We start from the raw sequence: 19,396 nt of genomic DNA on the forward strand, positions 1-19,396 counted from the left end.
ACACATTTTGGGGTGGGAAAGTAGTGGCATCACTGGGCTCACACAAATTTACCACCACCCAGCGTTCCCCCAGGTCTCCCGGTAAAAATGGTGCCTCACTTGTGTGGGAGGCCCAAGTACCCGCGGCAGGCAAGGGCCCCAAACGTAGTGAGGCGACATCAAGATGGCCTATCGCCAAACCACCTGGTTTTGCAAGGGGGGTCACTTTGGTTTTTGGCCCGGTGCGCGGCGGCCATCTAGGGAAACCTACCAAACCCAGGCATTTTTGAAAACTAGACACCCGGCGCTTCCAGGGAGGTATGGCTTGCGTGGATCCCCCAACGTTTCCTTACCCAGAATCCCCTGCAAACCTCAATTTTTGCTCAAAAAATCACTTTTTTCACACATTTTGGGGTGGGAAAGTAGTGGCATCACCGGGCTCACACAAATTTACCACCACCCAGCGTTCCCCCAGGTCTCCCGGTAAAAATGGTGCCTCACTTGTGTGGGAGGCCCAAGTACCCGCGGCAGGCAAGGGCCCCAAACGTAGTGAGGCGACATCAAGATGGCCTATCGCCAAACCACCTGGTTTTGCAAGGGGGGTCACTTTGGTTTTTGGCCCGGTGCGCGGCGGCCATCTAGGGAAACCTACCAAACCCAGGCATTTTTGAAAACTAGACACCCGGCGGCTTCCAGGGAGGTATGGCTTGCGTGGATCCCCCAACGTTTCCTTACCCAGAATCCCCTGCAAACCTCAAATTTTGCTCAAAAAATCACTTTTTTCACACATTTTGGGGTGGGAAAGTAGTGGCATCACTGGGCTCACACAAATTTACCACCACCCAGCGTTCCCCCAGGTCTCCCGGTAAAAATGGTGCCTCACTTGTGTGGGAGGCCCAAGTACCCGCGGCAGGCAAGGGCCCCAAACGTAGTGAGGCGACATCAAGATGGCCTATCGCCAAACCACCTGGTTTTGCAAGGGGGGTCACTTTGGTTTTTGGCCCGGTGCGCGGCGGCCATCTAGGGAAACCTACCAAACCCAGGCATTTTTGAAAACTAGACACCCGGCGGCTTCCAGGGAGGTATAGCTTGCGTGGATCCCCCAACGTTTCCTTACCCAGAATCCCCTGCAAACCTCAATTTTTGCTCAAAAAATCACTTTTTTCACACATTTTGGGGTGGGAAAGTAGTGGCATCACCGGGCTCACACAAATTTACCACCACCCAGCGTTCCCCCAGGTCTCCCGGTAAAAATGGTGCCTCACTTGTGTGGGAGGCCCAAGTACCCGCGGCAGGCAAGGGCCCCAAACGTAGTGAGGCGACATTTGGGAAAGGCAATGTTGATGTTGCCTCACTACGTTTGGGGCCCTTGCCTGCCGCGGGTACTTGGGCCTCCCACACAAGTGAGGCACCATTTTTACCGGGAGACCTGGGGGAACGCTGGGTGGTGGTAAATTTGTGTGAGCCCGGTGATGCCACTACTTTCCCACCCCAAAATGTGTGAAAAAAGTGATTTTTTGGGCAAAAATTGAGGTTTGCAGGGGATTCTGGGTAAGGAAACGTTGGGGGATCCACGCAAGCCATACCTCCCTGGAAGCCGCCGGGTGTCTAGTTTTCAGAAATGCGTGGGTTGGAAAGGTTTCCCTAGATGGCCGCCGAGCCCTGGGCAAAAAACCAAAGTAACCCCCCTTGCAAAACCAGATTACCTATTGTTACTACAGCGTGAGAATTTAGGAATAATACTGCAAAGAAAATGTGGCAGACAATTTGAGGTTTACAGGACAATGGGGATAAAAAATATTTTTCAAATCACTAGAGAGACATCACCATGAACTCCCAAGGGTTTTCGACAATATCTACAGTTGGTGGGTTAATCTTACATGGAAAGTGTACCTTGGCAGAGAAACAAAAAACAAAGATTCCTGCACAACCATCTATTCCTCAAACACACACACATACTGGTTGGATTTGGCACGAGGGCAAGTCATGGTTCAGTGTATTAAATTTTATTAACAAGAGATTTCACAAAAATGAAATGCACTGTCAATAATTAAATTCACAAAAAACCAAACCAATGACTTGCAGCTCGTGAGCTGTAAAGCCACATCAAGGCACCAACCGCTTTACAGGCCATTCACACACCTTTCATACGCGATACAAACAAGACCATTCGCACCACCAGGTACAAAAGCAACACAGTACAAAAATCACCAAAAAGGGACAAGGTACACCCTGCTTCAGAAAGACAAATATTACTGCACAGTCATCTAACCCGCAAGCATACACACATACTGGTTGGATTTGGCACGAGGGTGAGTGATGGTTCAGTAGATAAAATTGTATTACCAAGTGATTTCACAAAACATGAAATGCACTGGTAATAATTGAAAGGGCAAGAAACTGAACCATTGACTCACAGCTCGTGAGCTGTAAAGCCACGACAAGGCACCAACCTCTTTACAGGCCATTCATACACCTTTCATACGTGTGAGACATACAAAACCATTCACACCGCCAGCCGCGGGCCCATCACATAACAAAACTCACACCAGCACACAGCGCCATTCAAGGGCCCATCACTTTCACACGCCCACAATCCAGACACAGCAACTACACAGGCTGAAGGATTGCGTGGAGTGGCACTCAGCTAGCAGTGTGTGTAGTGACCAGCAGAAAGTCACTACTCACACACAGCCAGCCAAGCACCAGTCGACACACACCGCTAGCCAAACGCCAGTCCACGCACACCGCTAGCCAAGCGCCAGTCCAGGCACACCGCCATCCAATCGCCAGTCCAGGCACACCGGCAGCCAATCGCCAATCCACCTACACCGCAAGCCAAGCTCCAGTCCACGGACACCACCAGACAAGCACCATTCCACGCACACCGCCAGCCAAGCTCCAGTCCACACACACCACCAGACAAGCTCCAGTCCACGGACACCACCAGCCAAGCTCCAGTCCACGGACACCACCAGCCAAACACCAGTCCGCACACACCACCAGTCCACACACACTGCCAGCCAAGTACCAGTCCACACACACTGCCAGCCAAGTACCAGTCCACGCACACCGCCAGCCAAGCACCATTCCACGCACACCACCAGCCAAGCACCATTCCACGCACACCACCAGCCACGCACCAGTCCACGCACACCGCCAGCCAAGCACCATTCCACGCACACCACCAGCCACGCACCAGTCCACGCACACCGCCAGTCCATGCACACCGCCAGTCCACGCACACCGTCAGCCAAGCACCATTCCACGCACACCACCAACCAAGTGCCAGTCCACACACACCAACAGCCAAGCGCAAGCCTACACACACCGCCATCACATTTTGGATTTTTTTAGAAAAAAATAAAAGCACAAACAAATTGCAAATAGATACAAATCTTCTAACAGAAAATCAGCAACTAAATACATTGCACTAACACCAACCTTGAAACAGAATCATATTTTCCAAAGAATACAGACCAGGCAGTTCACTTTACCACTCATGAATCTTCCCAGAAGTTTTTACGCGTGTGGTACGCTCGGAAACAAGCAGAGAGACACAGTGCAGGATGAGAGGGACAATCGGGGCAGTACATACGACTCTCCTTCCGCAAACCTCTTCGCCAACAGACTCTACATCTCCTACTGGGAAAATCTTTTGTGGGTGTGGGAGGAATGTGATCTGGAAAGTGGCGTTCTTTCAATCTAGCAACATCCTCCACCAGTCCAACTCTAGGAACACTTGCCTGTTCCACTACAACAAGGCTGCCTATTACAGACTCCTGAAACTTAGCAAAAGTCATCTTTGACTCAGGGCAAGAATCCTGGAACACAACAAAAGCATTAAACATTGCCAAGTGGAAAAGATGGATAGCCAACTTCTTGTACCAAATGTAAGCCTTACGAAGAGCAGTGTAAGGTTCCAACCTCTGATCTACTCTGTCAACACCACCCATGTACCTATTATAGTCTAAAACACATACAGGTTTGCGCGCTTCAGCGACCTGACCCCAAACAGTCACAGGTGCAGTGCTTTCATCATGGATGGAAGTCAGCATGTAGACATCTCTCCTGTCTGTAAACTTCACAGCAAGAAGCTCCTGGCAACGCAACGCACTGCACTGTCCCCGCACAAGCTTTTGACAAACAAGTTCTTTCGGAAAACCTTTACGGTTACAGCGGACTGTGCCACAAGCAAAAGTGTCCACTTTGGCCAATTCCCTGAACAACCGTACACCAGTGTAGAAGTTATCTACATATAAATGGTGGCCTTTGTTAAAAAATCCTCTTCCAAGTTCCCAAACAATTTTCTCAGTCACTCCAAAAGTGGACGGACAACCAGGGAGGTTAAACCTAGATTCCTTACCGGTGTACACCCTGAAATTAGAGACATATCCAGTCCTACTGTCACACAGCATATACAGCTTTATTCCATAGCGTGCCCTCTTACTAGGAATGTATTGCCTAAAAACCAAGCGGCCCTTGAACAACACCAAAGACTCATCCACTGCAATTTCTCTACCAGGGGCATAAATCTCAGAAAATCGATCAACAAAGTGATCAAGGACAGGCCTAATCTTAAAAAGACGGTCACAATCAGGGTGATCTCGTGGCAACGCTAAACCATTATCTACAAAGTGCATCATCCGAAGCAGAAGCAAATACCTGTCACGAGTCATGACTGCCGGAAAAATAGACGTTGCCATCAAGGGACTGCTAGACCAATATGAAGCCAATGATGGCTTCCTTAGCAAGCCCATCAAAAAAGTTAAACCCAAGAACTTCTTCATCTCTTCAACATTTGTGGGAGTCCACCGGGTAGCTCTAGAGTGTGGCTTAAGACTGGCACTGTTGTCCCTCAAAAACTGTTCGGCATACAAATTAGTCTGCTCAACAATCTCTGCCAAAAACACATCGTCCATAAACAACTGAAAAAAATTTACAGGCAAAAAGTTCTCGGTATTCACTCTAGACCCTGGAACACCAGTAAACTCAGGAAATTCCGGCTGCACCATGCCAGGGGCAACCCAGAGGTCATCACTTTCAACGGGAAGACTTGCAGCCCCAGCCTGCAGCCCAGATGTCTCTTGCCGCACTACACCAACGGAAAGGCTTGCAGCCCCAGCCTGCAGCCCAGATGCCTCTTGCCGCACTACACCAACGGGAAGCCTTGCAGTCCCAGCCTGCAGCCCAGATGTCTCTTGCCGCACTACACCAACGGGAAGCCTTGCAGCCGCAGGCTGCAGCCCAGATGCCTCTTGCCGCACTATCGGCACATCAGTCTCCTCCTCTAACACAGGCACTTCATCCGCACTAAGAGTATCTTCATCATCCGATGACCCCATACGGAGAGAAAACTCACTGCCAGAATCGTCCCCTGCCCCCTCTCCCTCAGAAGCAGAGTCAGTCTCTGACCCAATATCAGAGGAAGACTCAAACAGCAAACCAACAACCTGCTGAGCAGTCATCCTGCGGCTAGCCATTATACCTACTAAGATGGAAGACTGCACAAACAAGTCAACAACAACCAACAATGTGCAAACCAAGTAAGTAAAGAAATGTGTACCTTATATCAATAAGATCAATGTACTCAAAAACTATACAATCCAAAATCAAAAGAGACAGCTGCACTCACCAGAAACAAACTCTGCAGTGACACAGCAAAGACCAATGATATCAAACTAGAAAGAAGAAAAAAAAACAAATTACTCACAAGACAACAAAATACACATCGTGCACCAATGCAAAAAGTTTTTGAAACTCAAAAACCAAACATACTGCTATTATTACACCATTTGCAAAAAAAAACAGGCAGAGAAATCAAACACATTTGCATTGTACAAAAAAACAGTCTCTTACCAAACTACACAAACAGCAAAACCACCAGAACCAAAACGTCACCGTGAACAGAAGAAAAGCCTTCACCTAGAACAAAAAAGTAAACAAAAAAAACATTACAATTGGAAATCACAAAAAATATAACGATAAACATTATAACATGCCATGTCACTACCCAAATGGTCAATCGGTTTGTGTGCCAGGTCAGGCAGAAAACAGCAGGAAAAAAAAGGCTATTCAGTCCCGGGGCAGGTGAGCCAAATACATATAACAAATTGCACCCTGGAAGCGAGGGGTCACTTCTATTTCTAATTGAACTAATTCCCTGGTGTCTAGTGGGCTTTTCTGCCCCCAATGGGAGCAGAAACGGCAAAAAAATAAAACCGATCTGCCCACAGAGGGGGCAGAAAAGTCTTCAAAACATTTAGGGGCCCAAGGAAGCGACCCTTGCCCAAGGGGTCGCTTCCTACAATAATATTTATATCCCTGGTGTCTAGTGGGCTTTTCTGCCCCCCCCCCCCCAAGGAGAAGAAACGGACAGAAAGACGACCAATCTGCCCCCAGGGGGGGCAGAAAAGTATTCTAAATAAATAGGCCGCAAAGGAAGCGACCCTTGCCCAAGGGGTCGCTTCCTACATAAAGAAAAAGACATCCCTGGTGTCTAGTGGGCTTTTCAGACGACCGATCTGCCCCCAGGGGGGGCAGAAAAGTCTTCTATTCACTTTACCACCCTAGGAAGCGACCCTTGCCCAAGGGGTCGCTTCCTACATAACGAAATAGACATCCCTGGTGTCTAGTGGGCTTTTCTGCCCCCCCTAGGGGCAGACACGGGCAGAAAGAAGACCGATCTGCCCCCAGGGGGGGCAGAAAAGTCTTCAAATTATTGGGCCCCCCAAGGAAGCGACCCTTGCCTAAGGGGTCGCTTCCTACATAGCATAAACGACATCCCTGGTGTCTAGTGGGCTTTTCTGCCCCCCCTGGGGGCAGAAACGCGCAGAAAGCGGACCGATCTGCCCCCAGGGGGGGCAGAAAAGACTTCCAAAAATTTTGCCCCCAAGGAAGCGACCCTTGCCTAAGGGGTCGCTTCCTACATAGTAAAAACGACATCCCTGGTGTCTAGTGGGCTTTTCTGCCCCCCCTGGGGGCAGAAACGCGCAGAAAGCGGGCCGATCTGCCCCCAGGGGGGGCAGAAAAGACTTCGCCAAATTTTCATCCCCAAGGAAGCGACCCTTGCCTAAGGGGTCGCTTCCCAAATTCGAAATACTAAATCCCTGGTGTCTAGTGGGGCATCCCTACTCCACGATCGCGACGCTGTGCGCGATCGTGGAGCAGGAATGCCCTGTATTGAGACATCGGGGGAGAGGAAATACTCTTTCCTCTCCCCCGATGCCTCAATACTACAGATTTCACCGCCGCGGCCCCCACCGGACGACAAACACCTACCTCTGCTCCCCTTGGACGCGCTGGAAGAAATGGATTCCAGCGCGTCCAACGCTTCCTGATGACGCCGGCGCGCGCTGTGCGCGCTGACGTCATCAGAAAGCGTGGAGGGGCTCGGGGGGGGTCGGGGGTGGCAGCGGAAGCTCTTCCGCTGCCACCCCCATAAAGGGGGGCAAGATCGAGGCACAAGGGGGGGAGCGCCAGCGCTTCCCCCGGGGGCTGTCCTCATGACGGAACGGTTCCGTCATGAGCACAGCCCAACCGATGCTCATGACGGAACCGTTCCGTCATGAGCATCGAAGGGGTTAATACACTACTAATTCCATTCTCACCCTATGATGGCAAACAATCTAACAATGGAGTCGATGCCCATGCGCACTATCACCGAAAGGAGTCGTCACCGGCCCCATGACTTGAAAGACTTTTCTTCGAAGAAAAACATTCTGCAAACATCCGGACCCAACACAAGATGGCAATCTATGCACAGCATGTGATTCTACAGCTCTAGATGCCAAGAACAAATGTCTACGGGTAAGTAACACTTTCCTTACATTCTGTCTGATGTACTAGTGCTTGACATTGATCTTGAGATTTTGCATTAACGTAGATAGAAATTTGTTGCGTCTAACCTGCTCTACTGGGACACTGTTCCTGGTGCGGTGCTATTAAAAGAAGTGAATCCACAGAAGATAATGTTAAAGATCCTTATGGTCAGGAAAGCAACTTCTTTCTGAGTGCATCTTGAAATCATGGGCCTAGTGGATGCAGCCATTAGTTTGGTCTGTTTCTTTAGCCTCCTATATTATTTTCTTTTTAAAGACTCGTAGCACTGGTTTCTTAAGAGAGTTATTCCCTTTTGTAAAATGATGAGCTGAGAGAGATCACTTTCATGTTCCTTTATTCACCCCTCTCTCCAGAGCCATGAATAAATGTAATGTGGAGGTGTACAAGAAGGTTGGAATGCTTTATCCTGAGATGAGCGTTCATGAGCGGTCCCTGGATTTTCTGATTGAGCTGCTACACAAGGATCAACTGGATGAGACGGTCAACGTGGAGCCATTGACAAAGGCCATTAAATACTATCAGGTACGGCAAAAGGACATACAATGGTAAAGGTCAGTGTCTCAAGTAATGACTTGCATCAGTTATTTAAAACAAGCATTGGCAAAGCCTATGGGAGCTATTGGCTTTGACAATATTTGTAGCCATGCTGTACAGCAGCACATATGCTTTGTAGTTTGGCTAAAACTAATTTAAGAAAGCGCTATGATGCAGCTAGTGCTCATACACTTTTTTTTTTAAGTGCATTAGCGCTAGATGCACCATAGTCTTTTATTTTATTATTATTGTTTTTAGCCATACTGCAAACAACATGGCTACAAGTCATTGTTAAAGTCGGCAATGCCCATGCTGTGCTGCATGAACAAAAGACAATGGCAGAGCAAATTGTCTCAAATGCCAGACCTATTGACTTTGCCTATACGTGTTAGGTCTCCGCGCAACACCCCTGTGATTCTGAGCAATTCAGTTAATCTCCCCAATGCATAAAAATGGAGAAAAAAATATAAAATTTGGCAAAACCCTCCTCTCACATTAAGAAAGCAATTGTACCCATGTCCATGTCTTACTGAAAATACATTTTGTAGCAGATAACATCTGTTGTCACAATAAACATCAATTTTCAAAGAAAAAAAAGCCTTATTTGAAGTGTGTGTGGGGCACAGTAAAACATAACTACATGTGTCAAGAGAACACAAGGATGAAGAAAAAATAAAAGTAGTACCTTAATCACAGCACGATCATCCGAAGGGCAGCAATCAAGCTGAAACATTTTTACTTGGTCCATGTTTAGCAAAAGAAGAGGAAGTGAAGCCAGCATGCGCTGGCCAATTGGAAGGCAGCAAAGAAGAGTGACAATGAAGCCAACCAATGTTAAGCATTGGGCGGGCTGGAAGCCTTTCGTTGTATACAATATGCCATGCTAGCGAGACTGCATGCAATGCATGGGCTGTTGCAGGCGAGACATAAAAAGTCCTATTAGTGAGACTTGCAGAGCAGCTACTTGGTGGTCAGTCATTTCACTTGTTAGGCAAGTAGATAAGGACTCTACAAAATTGGAATGCTTAATTATGAATTATTCTTTTGTTTTTCACCTCTCCTGTCTTTTCCACCTTTTAGACTGGGGAATATGCTTGCTATTGTATTTTGTGTATTAATATTAATGAAGATAGCATGAAAGGAGGAGGGCAAGTTTTTTGTAATCCAAGTTCTCAGTCATGGTTATAGTAATAAATTCCTAAAACATCTTACCATCCTCACAAGGAGAATCATGTAAATGCATTAAGAATAAGAAAATAAGATCAGGCAAGGTCCCTTCTCTAAATTACCTCGCAGGAATTGCAGACTCTACCTGTCACTGAACTGCTTTGGATGACTGTGGAGCAGCTTCGATGCCTTAAAATGCCAATGTCCACATTTGTTTTACATGTGTCTAAGCACCTGTTGCAGTTTTGCATTGTCTCTTTCAAAATTGGAACTGGAAAGCACAAAAGCTTTTAACGTTGATTATTTATTAGCCAGTTAAAAAAGTAAAGCACTGATAGTGATTGCTATTTATTTTGGGAGAGACTTTTCTTAAAAAAAAAAAATCTGAATAAAGTAAAGGTATTCCATGTGTATGATTGTAATAAAGACACCCTTGATGGAGAATTGGTTTTACAAGTAACTTTTCCCTGCTGACGTCTTGTAGTAAAACCTTTTGATAAAAGTCTGTGGGTAGCTATGCATTATGTTCATGATGGTGGGGAGTATTTGGGCCTATGTATCATACAGTGCACTCTACAGTCAAGGGTTGTTTCCCTTTTTAGGTCTGGATATAGCAAAATTTGACTATGTGCCAAAGATATATAATCACAACAAATAATTAAAAGCAGTAGAGAGACCGGGGCTTTGGTAGCCCTCATTTGTTGATAATCTTTACTAGCATTTGAACAGGCTTGTGTTAACCCTCTTATGAAGTAGCTCACTTGCTCAAAGGTGACAATGTAAATGCATATCCGGTGTCACATGCAGTAAAACGTTACTGTCCATGTCTCCACGTTCCCCTGCTTGGTCAATGAAAGCTCCAACAGCAACAGAGCTGGTCGCGGCTGAAATAGCCGCAAATTGCTGTCTGCGTGTTCCAGCAGCAGTTGGGTCAGTACAATGTCGCATGTTGCACAGTGGGTCTCCTACTCCTGACAAGCGGATATGCCCTAACGGAACAACCTGAGGCAGTGGCGTAGTATTGGTTGCCGGTGCCCGGGGCGGACTGTTAGCACTTCCTGAGTCCCTTCCACCAGTCAAGTATTGAGACCCTTTACCCCCAAGCACATCTAGATTTTAAGAAACATTTTTAGGTCTCGCCTGGGCGTGGCAGCGCAAAGTGCTGCTCCGCCTCTGCGAGAGATCTTGTTAGAATTTTTTTTCTAAATGGGACTTTAAGCCCCGCCCCTCTTTTCCATTGGGTAGCGTCAGCGTTTATGCTAAATGCTGGCTTTCCATTGGAAAAGAGGGTTTTTGGTTGACACCCTGTCTGCTTTTCGGACTGCCCCTCCGGACACGATAGCCTACTTTGCGGCTGATGTGAAGACTTTTCTTAACTGCTTGTTTTTTTAACAAGCGGATAAGAACATTTTTCACCACAGCTGTGAAGCAGGCATGGAGCGTGGAGTCTCACGGGGAGGACAGGGGGATCCCGGCAGACTGTTTTTTTCTGCCGAGGCAGCACTTTCAGCACTATGCATACCTGCCGGGACAGGAGATGTGCACGAGCGTGTGCTTTGGCTGTGCTTGTTGTTTTTACTGATTTCTTTTCCACCGCTGACCTGCTGAGGGCGTGGTGGCCTGGAAGCGTGCTTTCTCCCAGGTTCACTTCCATGTCGGCTGTGCTGCTCGTCGGTCCGGGGCTCAAAGCCCTCCCGCTGCTACCTGCTGAGACATTTCTGCGCCCACCTCACCCTTCCTTCTGCCATTTAATTCTCTGCTGGTGCCCTTCAATTCTCTAGTGCCTCGAAGACCTGCGCCAGGGCTATGAAAGTACAGTACGAAGTCTGCTGCGCCCAGACCCGCATGAGGACTTTAACATTAGGTGACCAGCTCATTGACCGTATGGCGGCAGAAACCACGTTCTATATGGTAAGGGAAGGGGTAAAATATTTATCCTGTAAAAGAGAGCTTGAGCAAGTTTACATTCAGGAGTGACGAGGCAAACACACTGGCAAAATGTAGAAAATCTGTGAACATGCCTAATGCGGGAATCCCAGTGTAACTAAAAGAATAGACAAACCTAGATGTTAATAAGCCGGCAGTGGGCACTGAAAAAGTACATTCCGTCCTCCATTGGTGTAAAATCTTGAGGTAACTCTGACTCCGGCTTGGAACTGTTTGGAAAGGCACCTCCGTGTCATTGTCTTCTCTTAAAGTGTACTTAGCGGTGTAACAGCTTGGGTTGTTATAGGAAGTTGGTAAGCCCCAAAGCGGTGCCGTGCTACACTAATTGCAAAAGGCGCTGCACAATTTGTGATAAAACAGAGAAGACCTACGCTGCCAGGTTTTTCACTCGAGCTCTTTAAATTGTTGCTGGAAGCTGCCAATCCCGATTCTTCCACTAGGAGTTCCTATGACTGAGCTCTGGCCACAGACCTGTCATGGGACTAAAGGAATCTTACTGAGCCCATGTCCCTCGCGCCCCCACACAAGTGAAACGCTTCCTTTGTAATACGGCACTAAAACACATAAGCGCACCTGGAAATTGTCCGTGAGCACATGAAGTGGCCACCCATGGAATACGGTCACTGCATTCGAAAGTTGTGCTTTTCACAACAGCACAAATGCTGTAACTATTCTACCTTGGGGTCTTGCATACGGGAAGTGCAACATGTGCGGGGGTAAGGGGTTGGGGTGGAGAAGAATTCCAGGATTGCACTGAGCAGCGCCGCCTGCCAGCGCATTCCTCAACTGCTAAAGGCAGGCTTTTTTTCACTTATCTCGGTAAACCACTTAACAAAAATTATAACAGCGTGCTGCTAACTTTGTAAATGTTCGCCTCACTTCTGTATTCCTCACGGTACCAGCAGTTCGCAGATTAAGTTTATTTGAGCGGTAAACAGCATCCTGCGCCGCCATATGCTGAAACTAGAAAAACAAGCCCGCGAGGGGTGCGTGCGCGCGCCACTGCGAGCCATAGCCTATTGGTGTCTACGCGCACCAAGCGCTTAATAGACACCAATAGGCCATGGGCGGAGCAATGCGGCCGCCTTTGGCCAATTGCGTGCAGTCTTTTATAAAATTGCGCACGCGAAGGCCAATCGCGTACCACAAAAGGAATCGCACGAGCGAGTGCGATTCCTAGGTCAGCCTGAATATCCCGTTTTTCACCTACTAAATGTCTTGTGCTGCGCGAGCACTTCTGCGCAGTGCACTGCTAGGCGCAAGACCTAAAAATAATAGATGTATTTGGAAAGCTTTTATCATGTCATTAAGCTCCATGTGTGATTTGATATACAGAGGAAACGGAGAAGATTCGGAATGGGTTTTCGTTCAGTTTACAATAGTGATTCATTCCACGTTAATTTGCATCTAAACAATTGGATGTAATTAGTACATTATAAAGGATACTTTGCCTCTGCAGAATTCCTTAAGAACATAGTCCAGCCACCATACTGAGGACTCAAATGTATTTTGCCTCTCTCACCATGCCGGGGAATGCTCCGTGCCAAACAGGTGGGATGACACCCCAGGTTTAATTACTTCGGAGCAGGTCCATTGGTCAACCAAGTATTTTAATTCTATTTTTTTTATTGTTTTCCTTTAAAAATTGATTGAAATTTTGTGTTAAGTTGGCAAAGATTATATCAAAAACACTATTGAGCGGTAAATATGGTATTTTTGGTTCAGTAGGACGTATAAGTCCGAACATTCTGCATAACATAAAAAACAAGCATTTTCAATGCAATAGGTCTCGCATTATTAAAGTTTGAGCTGTTGGCATTGCTAATAATAATGCAACACCAATAGCAGCTCAAAGATTCAGTAATGTGAGACCTATTGCAATGCAATTGTTTTATTTTTTTGTTGGTATTGTGTTGAGTGTATTTATCTTGCATTAAGTAGAGAGTAATTATGTGACGTGCAATTATGTAATACTGAGTGGTATGTGGAGTGTATTTATGTTGTATTGAATACAGTGTAATTATGTGATGTGTAATCACACACACAACCACACACACACAACCACGCACACAACCACACACACAACCACACACACAACCACACAACCACACACACAACCACCACAACCACTCACACCCAACCACACACACACCCAACCACACACACAACCACACACACAACCACACACACACAACCACACACACACACACAACCCCCCCTCCCCACACACACAACCACACACACACAACCCCACACACACACACAACCCCACACACACACACACACAGCCCCACACACACAACCCCACACACACAACCCCACACACACACAACCCCACACACACACAACCCCACACACACACACAACCCCACACACAACTTAAGGGAATCGGGTAACAGAAAGAGAAAGAACTCTATCCAAAATCACGCGTTTTCAGTCCAGTCAGAAAGTATGACTTAGCCCCAACGAGTCCTTGTTTTGTAGCTAAGCAGATAGTCAATTATTTCAGTAAGCCTGACGCGACATTAGAAAAAGAGAAGTATAGTGCAATTATTAGGCACGCATTGTTTACCTTGTAACCGCGTAAATATTTGCCGCGCATTTTCATTTCTTTTACCTTGTAACCATCTTCATTTATTTTACCTTTAACAAAGTAAATATTTGCTGCGCATTTTCATTTACTTTGCCTTGTAACTGCAATTTTACTTTGTAACCGCGTAAAGATTAGCCACGCATTCCTCCCATTAAGCAACAAACTGTATTGCAGCCGCAAAGCCACAAGTAAAATGATCGCAAAACTGAAATCAAAGCCACAAGATGTATTTGTTTTACTGTCTGTTTCTTCTCTCTTAGTGTATTCATCTTTCTCTTAGTTTGTGCGTTTCTATCTCTCTCTGTGTGTCTCTCTTTGTATATGCTCCTCTGTCCCCGTCATGCTCCGCTATGTGTCTACCTATGTGTACACTGTATTTGCATGTATGTATCAAACTCTATATGTGCCTTTTAGTGTTTATAAGTTTCTGTCTTTATCTCTGCCTCTGTGCCTCTTTGTCTATCTGTCTCAGTTTCTAGCTTTGTGTATGTGCCTCTGTTTCTGTATATCTCTTTGCTTGTTAATCTCCTTTTCTATATGTGTGTACGTCTGTTTTCCTGTACCCAGGTCTAGCGCTGTGTATTTCTGTCTATATGTCTATAACGCTAATTGTAAGGAAGCGCCATTTTAGATTAAGGGAATCTGGTAACGGAAGGAGAAAGAACTCTATCCAAAATCACACGTTTTCAGTCCAGTCAGAAAGTATGACTTCGCCCCAACAAGTCCTTCTTTTGTAGCTAAGCAGATAGTCAATTATTTCAGTAAGCCTGACGCGACATTAGAAAAAGAGAATTATAGTGCAATTATTAGGCATGCATTGTTTACCTTGTAACTGTTTAAATATTTTCGACGCATTTTTCATTTTTTTTTACCTTGTAACCGCCTTCATTTATTTTACCTTGTAACGAAGTAAACATTTGCTGCGCATTTTCATTTACTTTGCCTTGTAACCGCCTTCATTTATTTTACCTTGTAACCACGTAAAGATTAGCCACGCATTCCTCCCAATTAAGCAACAAACTGTATTGCAGCCGCAAAGCCACAAGTAAAGTGATCGCATAACTGAAAGCAAAGCTACAAGTAAAGCGATCGCGAAACCAAAAGCAATCGCTTTTGGAAGCAGACAGCCGCCAATGGTGCGCGCCACAGACAACCATATGCTTTCAATTATCGCGCCCGTGTCTGGGCACGATAATTGAATGCAGATAGGCTTTAGTGCACGTAACAGACACCAATAGGCCGTGGGCGGAGCGATGCGCCCGCCTTTGGCCTATTGCGTGCTCTGTCTAAAAAATACAGCAACTAAAAGCCCAATAATAGAAGACAAAACAAAAAACACGCACGAGCGTGTACGATTCCAGGGTCCATTTCTGAACCCGGGACAAAAGTACTCTCACTGCGCGAGCACTGCTGCGCAGTGCAACGCTAGGCGCAAGACCTAAAAATGATACAGTAGTGCATGCCAAAGAGATGTGGGCTACCCCTGGAAAACTGGAGAATCCTGTCACTATCTTACAATTAGGGTTTTATACTTGCTGACCGCATGATTTGAGTGAGACCAACAGGGCTGACACAGTTGGGAAAACAGAAGCAATTGGCTTCCTGTGCCCACAATTGTACACGTCCAATATGTAGATGCTGAAAAAGGACGCTAGAAAACTTGTAGAAGCCTCATAGTAAAATTGTTCCCCTTTAAGATGTGGGCTGTTCTTTGTGAGTACTTTTTCAGTGCCTTTGATACCTGGTGTTTGAATATCGGTTAAGCACTTTACACCTCCAATGATAACAACAGTTCCTTTTTTTCCATGCCACCAACGCAGATCCGAGCATCAGGGATCCGTATATCCATTTTATTTGTCTTAGTTCTCATTTGCCTGCTTTTTTTTTCTGTTGGTTGATCCTGCAATTGACTCCTTTCTGGTCTTTACGCAAGTCGTGGAGAATCTATTTGGATTTTGAAATTCTCTTATTCACCTTCTACTTCTCACACAAGAGAGAGAGGTAGATTGTGAAGCATTTGAGGAGTAAGGCGAATGCTGCTTTCATACAATGCAAAGACTGAGCTACTGAGTAAAGCCCTAAGTCTTGAACTGTTCTCGGTGCACATATCTGAGTGAGGGGAGCATCTGAACATGGCAGCTATTGAGTCAAGAAGAGTAGAAACCTTTTTCAGGGGATTCTAAGGTCCAGCTACAGCAGTGTGAATCTTTACACATTGTGGAGGGATCTCTGGCATTGTCAGCCCACCCCACGTTTGTGCAGCGATCAGGAGTGAAGAGGGTTCAACCCCCAGCTGAACAACCTGGTCGAAACAGTAGAGCACTGACTGGGTAGGACAGCTTCATTCAGCGTGGGCCTTTTCTGCCACTTGCATCTCACCATGTCTTCCTGTAGAGAGCTGCTACATAGGTCATAGGTTTTGGGCGAGAGGATGGTGCTCATTATTGTTTTCACTTGTCAGGCCTACAATGTATGGATGGGGCTCTCCGGCAGGTGGAGATGTGGCTTAGAGAAGAGAGCTGCTGACTAGATACCTCTGAACCTAGGTTTGAGTCTTCCATGGTACTTTCAGTATTAAAAGGCATTATAAAAGGTAAAGCCTATTGGCTTTGTCAGCATTTCTTTAACTCAGCCTTACCCCCTTTCTTTACTCATATCTAATGCACTAACTACTTGCCTCAAATCTATACTTTTTCAAAATAATGGTATTTCTAGTAATGTATTTCCTTTAATTTTCAGTGTGACTGTTTTTCCTCCAGTTGGGTTTTCCATAGATTAGATCCCTTAAATGTGGTTTCTCTGTTTTAATTTTCCATCAAATCATGTACTACATTTCCTTATTGATCAGCTCTCTCTCCTCCCCGTCTTTGAACTACATCGCTCCTCATTTTGATAACCTATAAACGTCCATACAAAAGTGATGCTCAAGCATAGATTGTTGGTTTTCTATGTACACAGAAGCGTTCTAGGATTAATGTTATTTACATGGATGCAAAACATTCTCTACCATCCTGAAATTCATTCCTCAAACCTAAATTATTTAATAATGAAGTGAATGCACGTCCTCTGCAAATCTTTATTCCAGGTTACACTAGCTCTCTTCTAGACTCTTCAGTGTTACCCAGGGGTCAATAGGTTGGCACACTTTAACACATTCTCTTTCTTCCGTTTTTGTAGCACTTGTACAGCATCCACTTGGCTGAACAAACAGAAGACTGTACGATGCAGCTGTCAGACCATATTAAGGTGAGATCTGCTTCCCTCTCTTTCCCATTGTATGTGCTTCTACCTAAACTAGAGAGGCACGCACACCATGCGTGAGCAATTTTCTCTTTTGGCTTTATTTTAATGGATCAGCCAGTGCTCTACTCATTTTAGCATGAAAACTTGCTATTTGGCGTGTGATGCAATGCTTTAGTTTGCCATGGCAGTGTTTGGTTAGGTTCTGCTCTCAATCCTTCATTGTACATCATTTTGTGTATTATTCATTAATCTGGGAATAAAGGTAAAGACTCATTAGACTGTCACTTTTCAGGTTGCTGCAGTTGTTTCCCCTGCCAGACACAAGCAGTCACCTTCACCACTGTTCTTGTATCAAGTCTGTAAGGTGTGGTATAATGCACGCCAAGTATTGGCAGGTAGCTGTGTTATATCCTCCATCTTGGTTGACACACTGCCTACCATGGACGGCCATCAGAAGCTAATATCCTCCGCAGTGATTATTTGAGAACTGCAGCACATATTCAGCGTATCAGTTGCTTTTATAGTGACTCCTGGCATCCTCTCTCCACTTAAATCTCCTGTGGAAGTCACCAAGAGACCTGGTGAACTATGTTTGAGAAAGTGTGCAACATTAGGTAACATAAGGTACGGCTTTTTAATAAAAGGGAGTGGATTAAGCGAATCTTCATCTTAAAAAAAAAAAAAAAAGAGAGAGAAATGTAAAGAGTGAATTGTACTTTCACCTTTGGTTTGTCAGGCTGCCACAGCAGGATCAGTAATTCAGGTGAATATCTAAAATATAAAAGGGCCATCATTCAGAAGGCCTCCGAGCTCATTCCACAAACTTAAAGCCAGCAGTTATTGTTTTTATCACCTACTACTGCCTTAAGTGTTGATGTTGTGACTTGGGCACATGCCTATGCTTTCACAAAGTAGTAGTATTTGGATTCTGATGGCAAACCTGATGGAAGAATTCATAAGAGTGTTGGCACTTTCTTTGATATTCCTAAATAGTTAAAAAAAAAATAAAAAAAATTACTAAAACTCTGCCCTTGTGCAGGGACCATAAAACACATTTTATATACATAGATTTTTCATTTTTGAAATCCATTATTTAAAATAAAATTGGGAAAAGGAGATAGCACCTTTTGTATTTTATATTAAACAAGTACAATTGAAATCAAATGAAGGTATTGCAAAGCACATTTAAATGAAAAAACACATTGGAATCTCTGAAAAAGAATTATGAAGTTATGTACGGTGCCTACACGTGGATAAATGTGGACATCCCTCCTTTTAGAATTTCTGAAGCATCGCTGTCCAGGACCTCCTAGTACAGCCAGGCTGTTGATTATTTATCCATTTATGCTTATTTTCCATCAGACTGGTCATTTTATTTGCAATCTGTTAAATTTAGTTGAGGTGTTTAAATGCCAGATATCAAACCCTACCTAGGAAAGTCTCTCCCTCAATGTCTTTTTCGGCTACTGTTCAACTGCTTTTGACTATTTTATATTGTGTGGAGACATAGGTCTTAAAAGAACAAGCACACAGTTTTGTGTGGTTTATCGCACACCATTTGCTGTTAGCATACATTAACATACATTTACTGCAATGGGTATTGCTGGGTCGATTGGCATGGTTTGCTTTCACTCGGTTATTCTGGACACTCGGAGCAAGATTCAGAAGGTCAAGATCTTTTCTCTCCAGATCCAGAGGAAACCAGGATCAGAAGACAAACCCTTAAAATGTTTGGCGCAAGAAATGAAAGAAGTTGCTTGTGTTCAGCTACCTCTTAAGTGAAAGGATACTCCCAGACATTGCTTAGTAGCAGTATCGACATCAGCAGCAGCAAAAACTGTCCGTCATTTATTTCACTTTAGTCACCATCTCTATTCACCCAAAGTTGTCCCATGCTTTCCTCCTCCGGATCAAAGCAAAGCTTGTCACTTCACAGTAACCTCTAAACCTGTTTCTCATGGGTGTGATACCAGTAAAACGCCCGTCATTTGCAGGCTGGAAGAGCAGTTTGAACTGCTGTTTGACTTTGCAATTTAAAGTAATGGCAAAGCCAGACTTCCCCCTGGTATATGTGTAAGTCACACCTACAGC

General features: G+C 45.3%; 1 protein-coding gene across 11 annotated transcripts in view; it reads left to right on the forward strand.

The window, feature by feature from the left end:
- The window catches only part of DCTN1 (dynactin subunit 1), a 733,647-nt gene that overhangs the window by 556,285 nt on the left and 157,966 nt on the right, over window positions 1-19,396 (forward strand). For all 11 annotated transcript variants that reach the window (XM_085642808.1, XM_085642810.1, XM_085642809.1 and 8 more), the window contains 2 exons: window positions 8,175-8,343; window positions 17,240-17,308. In XM_085642808.1, the coding sequence (XP_085498934.1) occupies window positions 8,175-8,343; window positions 17,240-17,308 (238 nt within the window). The remainder of the gene's footprint in view (window positions 1-8,174; window positions 8,344-17,239; window positions 17,309-19,396) is intronic.

The sequence above is a fragment of the Triturus cristatus genome, chromosome 2_2 (genome assembly GCF_964204655.1).
Source record: "Triturus cristatus chromosome 2_2, aTriCri1.1, whole genome shotgun sequence".
Taxonomy (NCBI): Eukaryota; Metazoa; Chordata; class Amphibia; order Caudata; family Salamandridae; genus Triturus; species Triturus cristatus.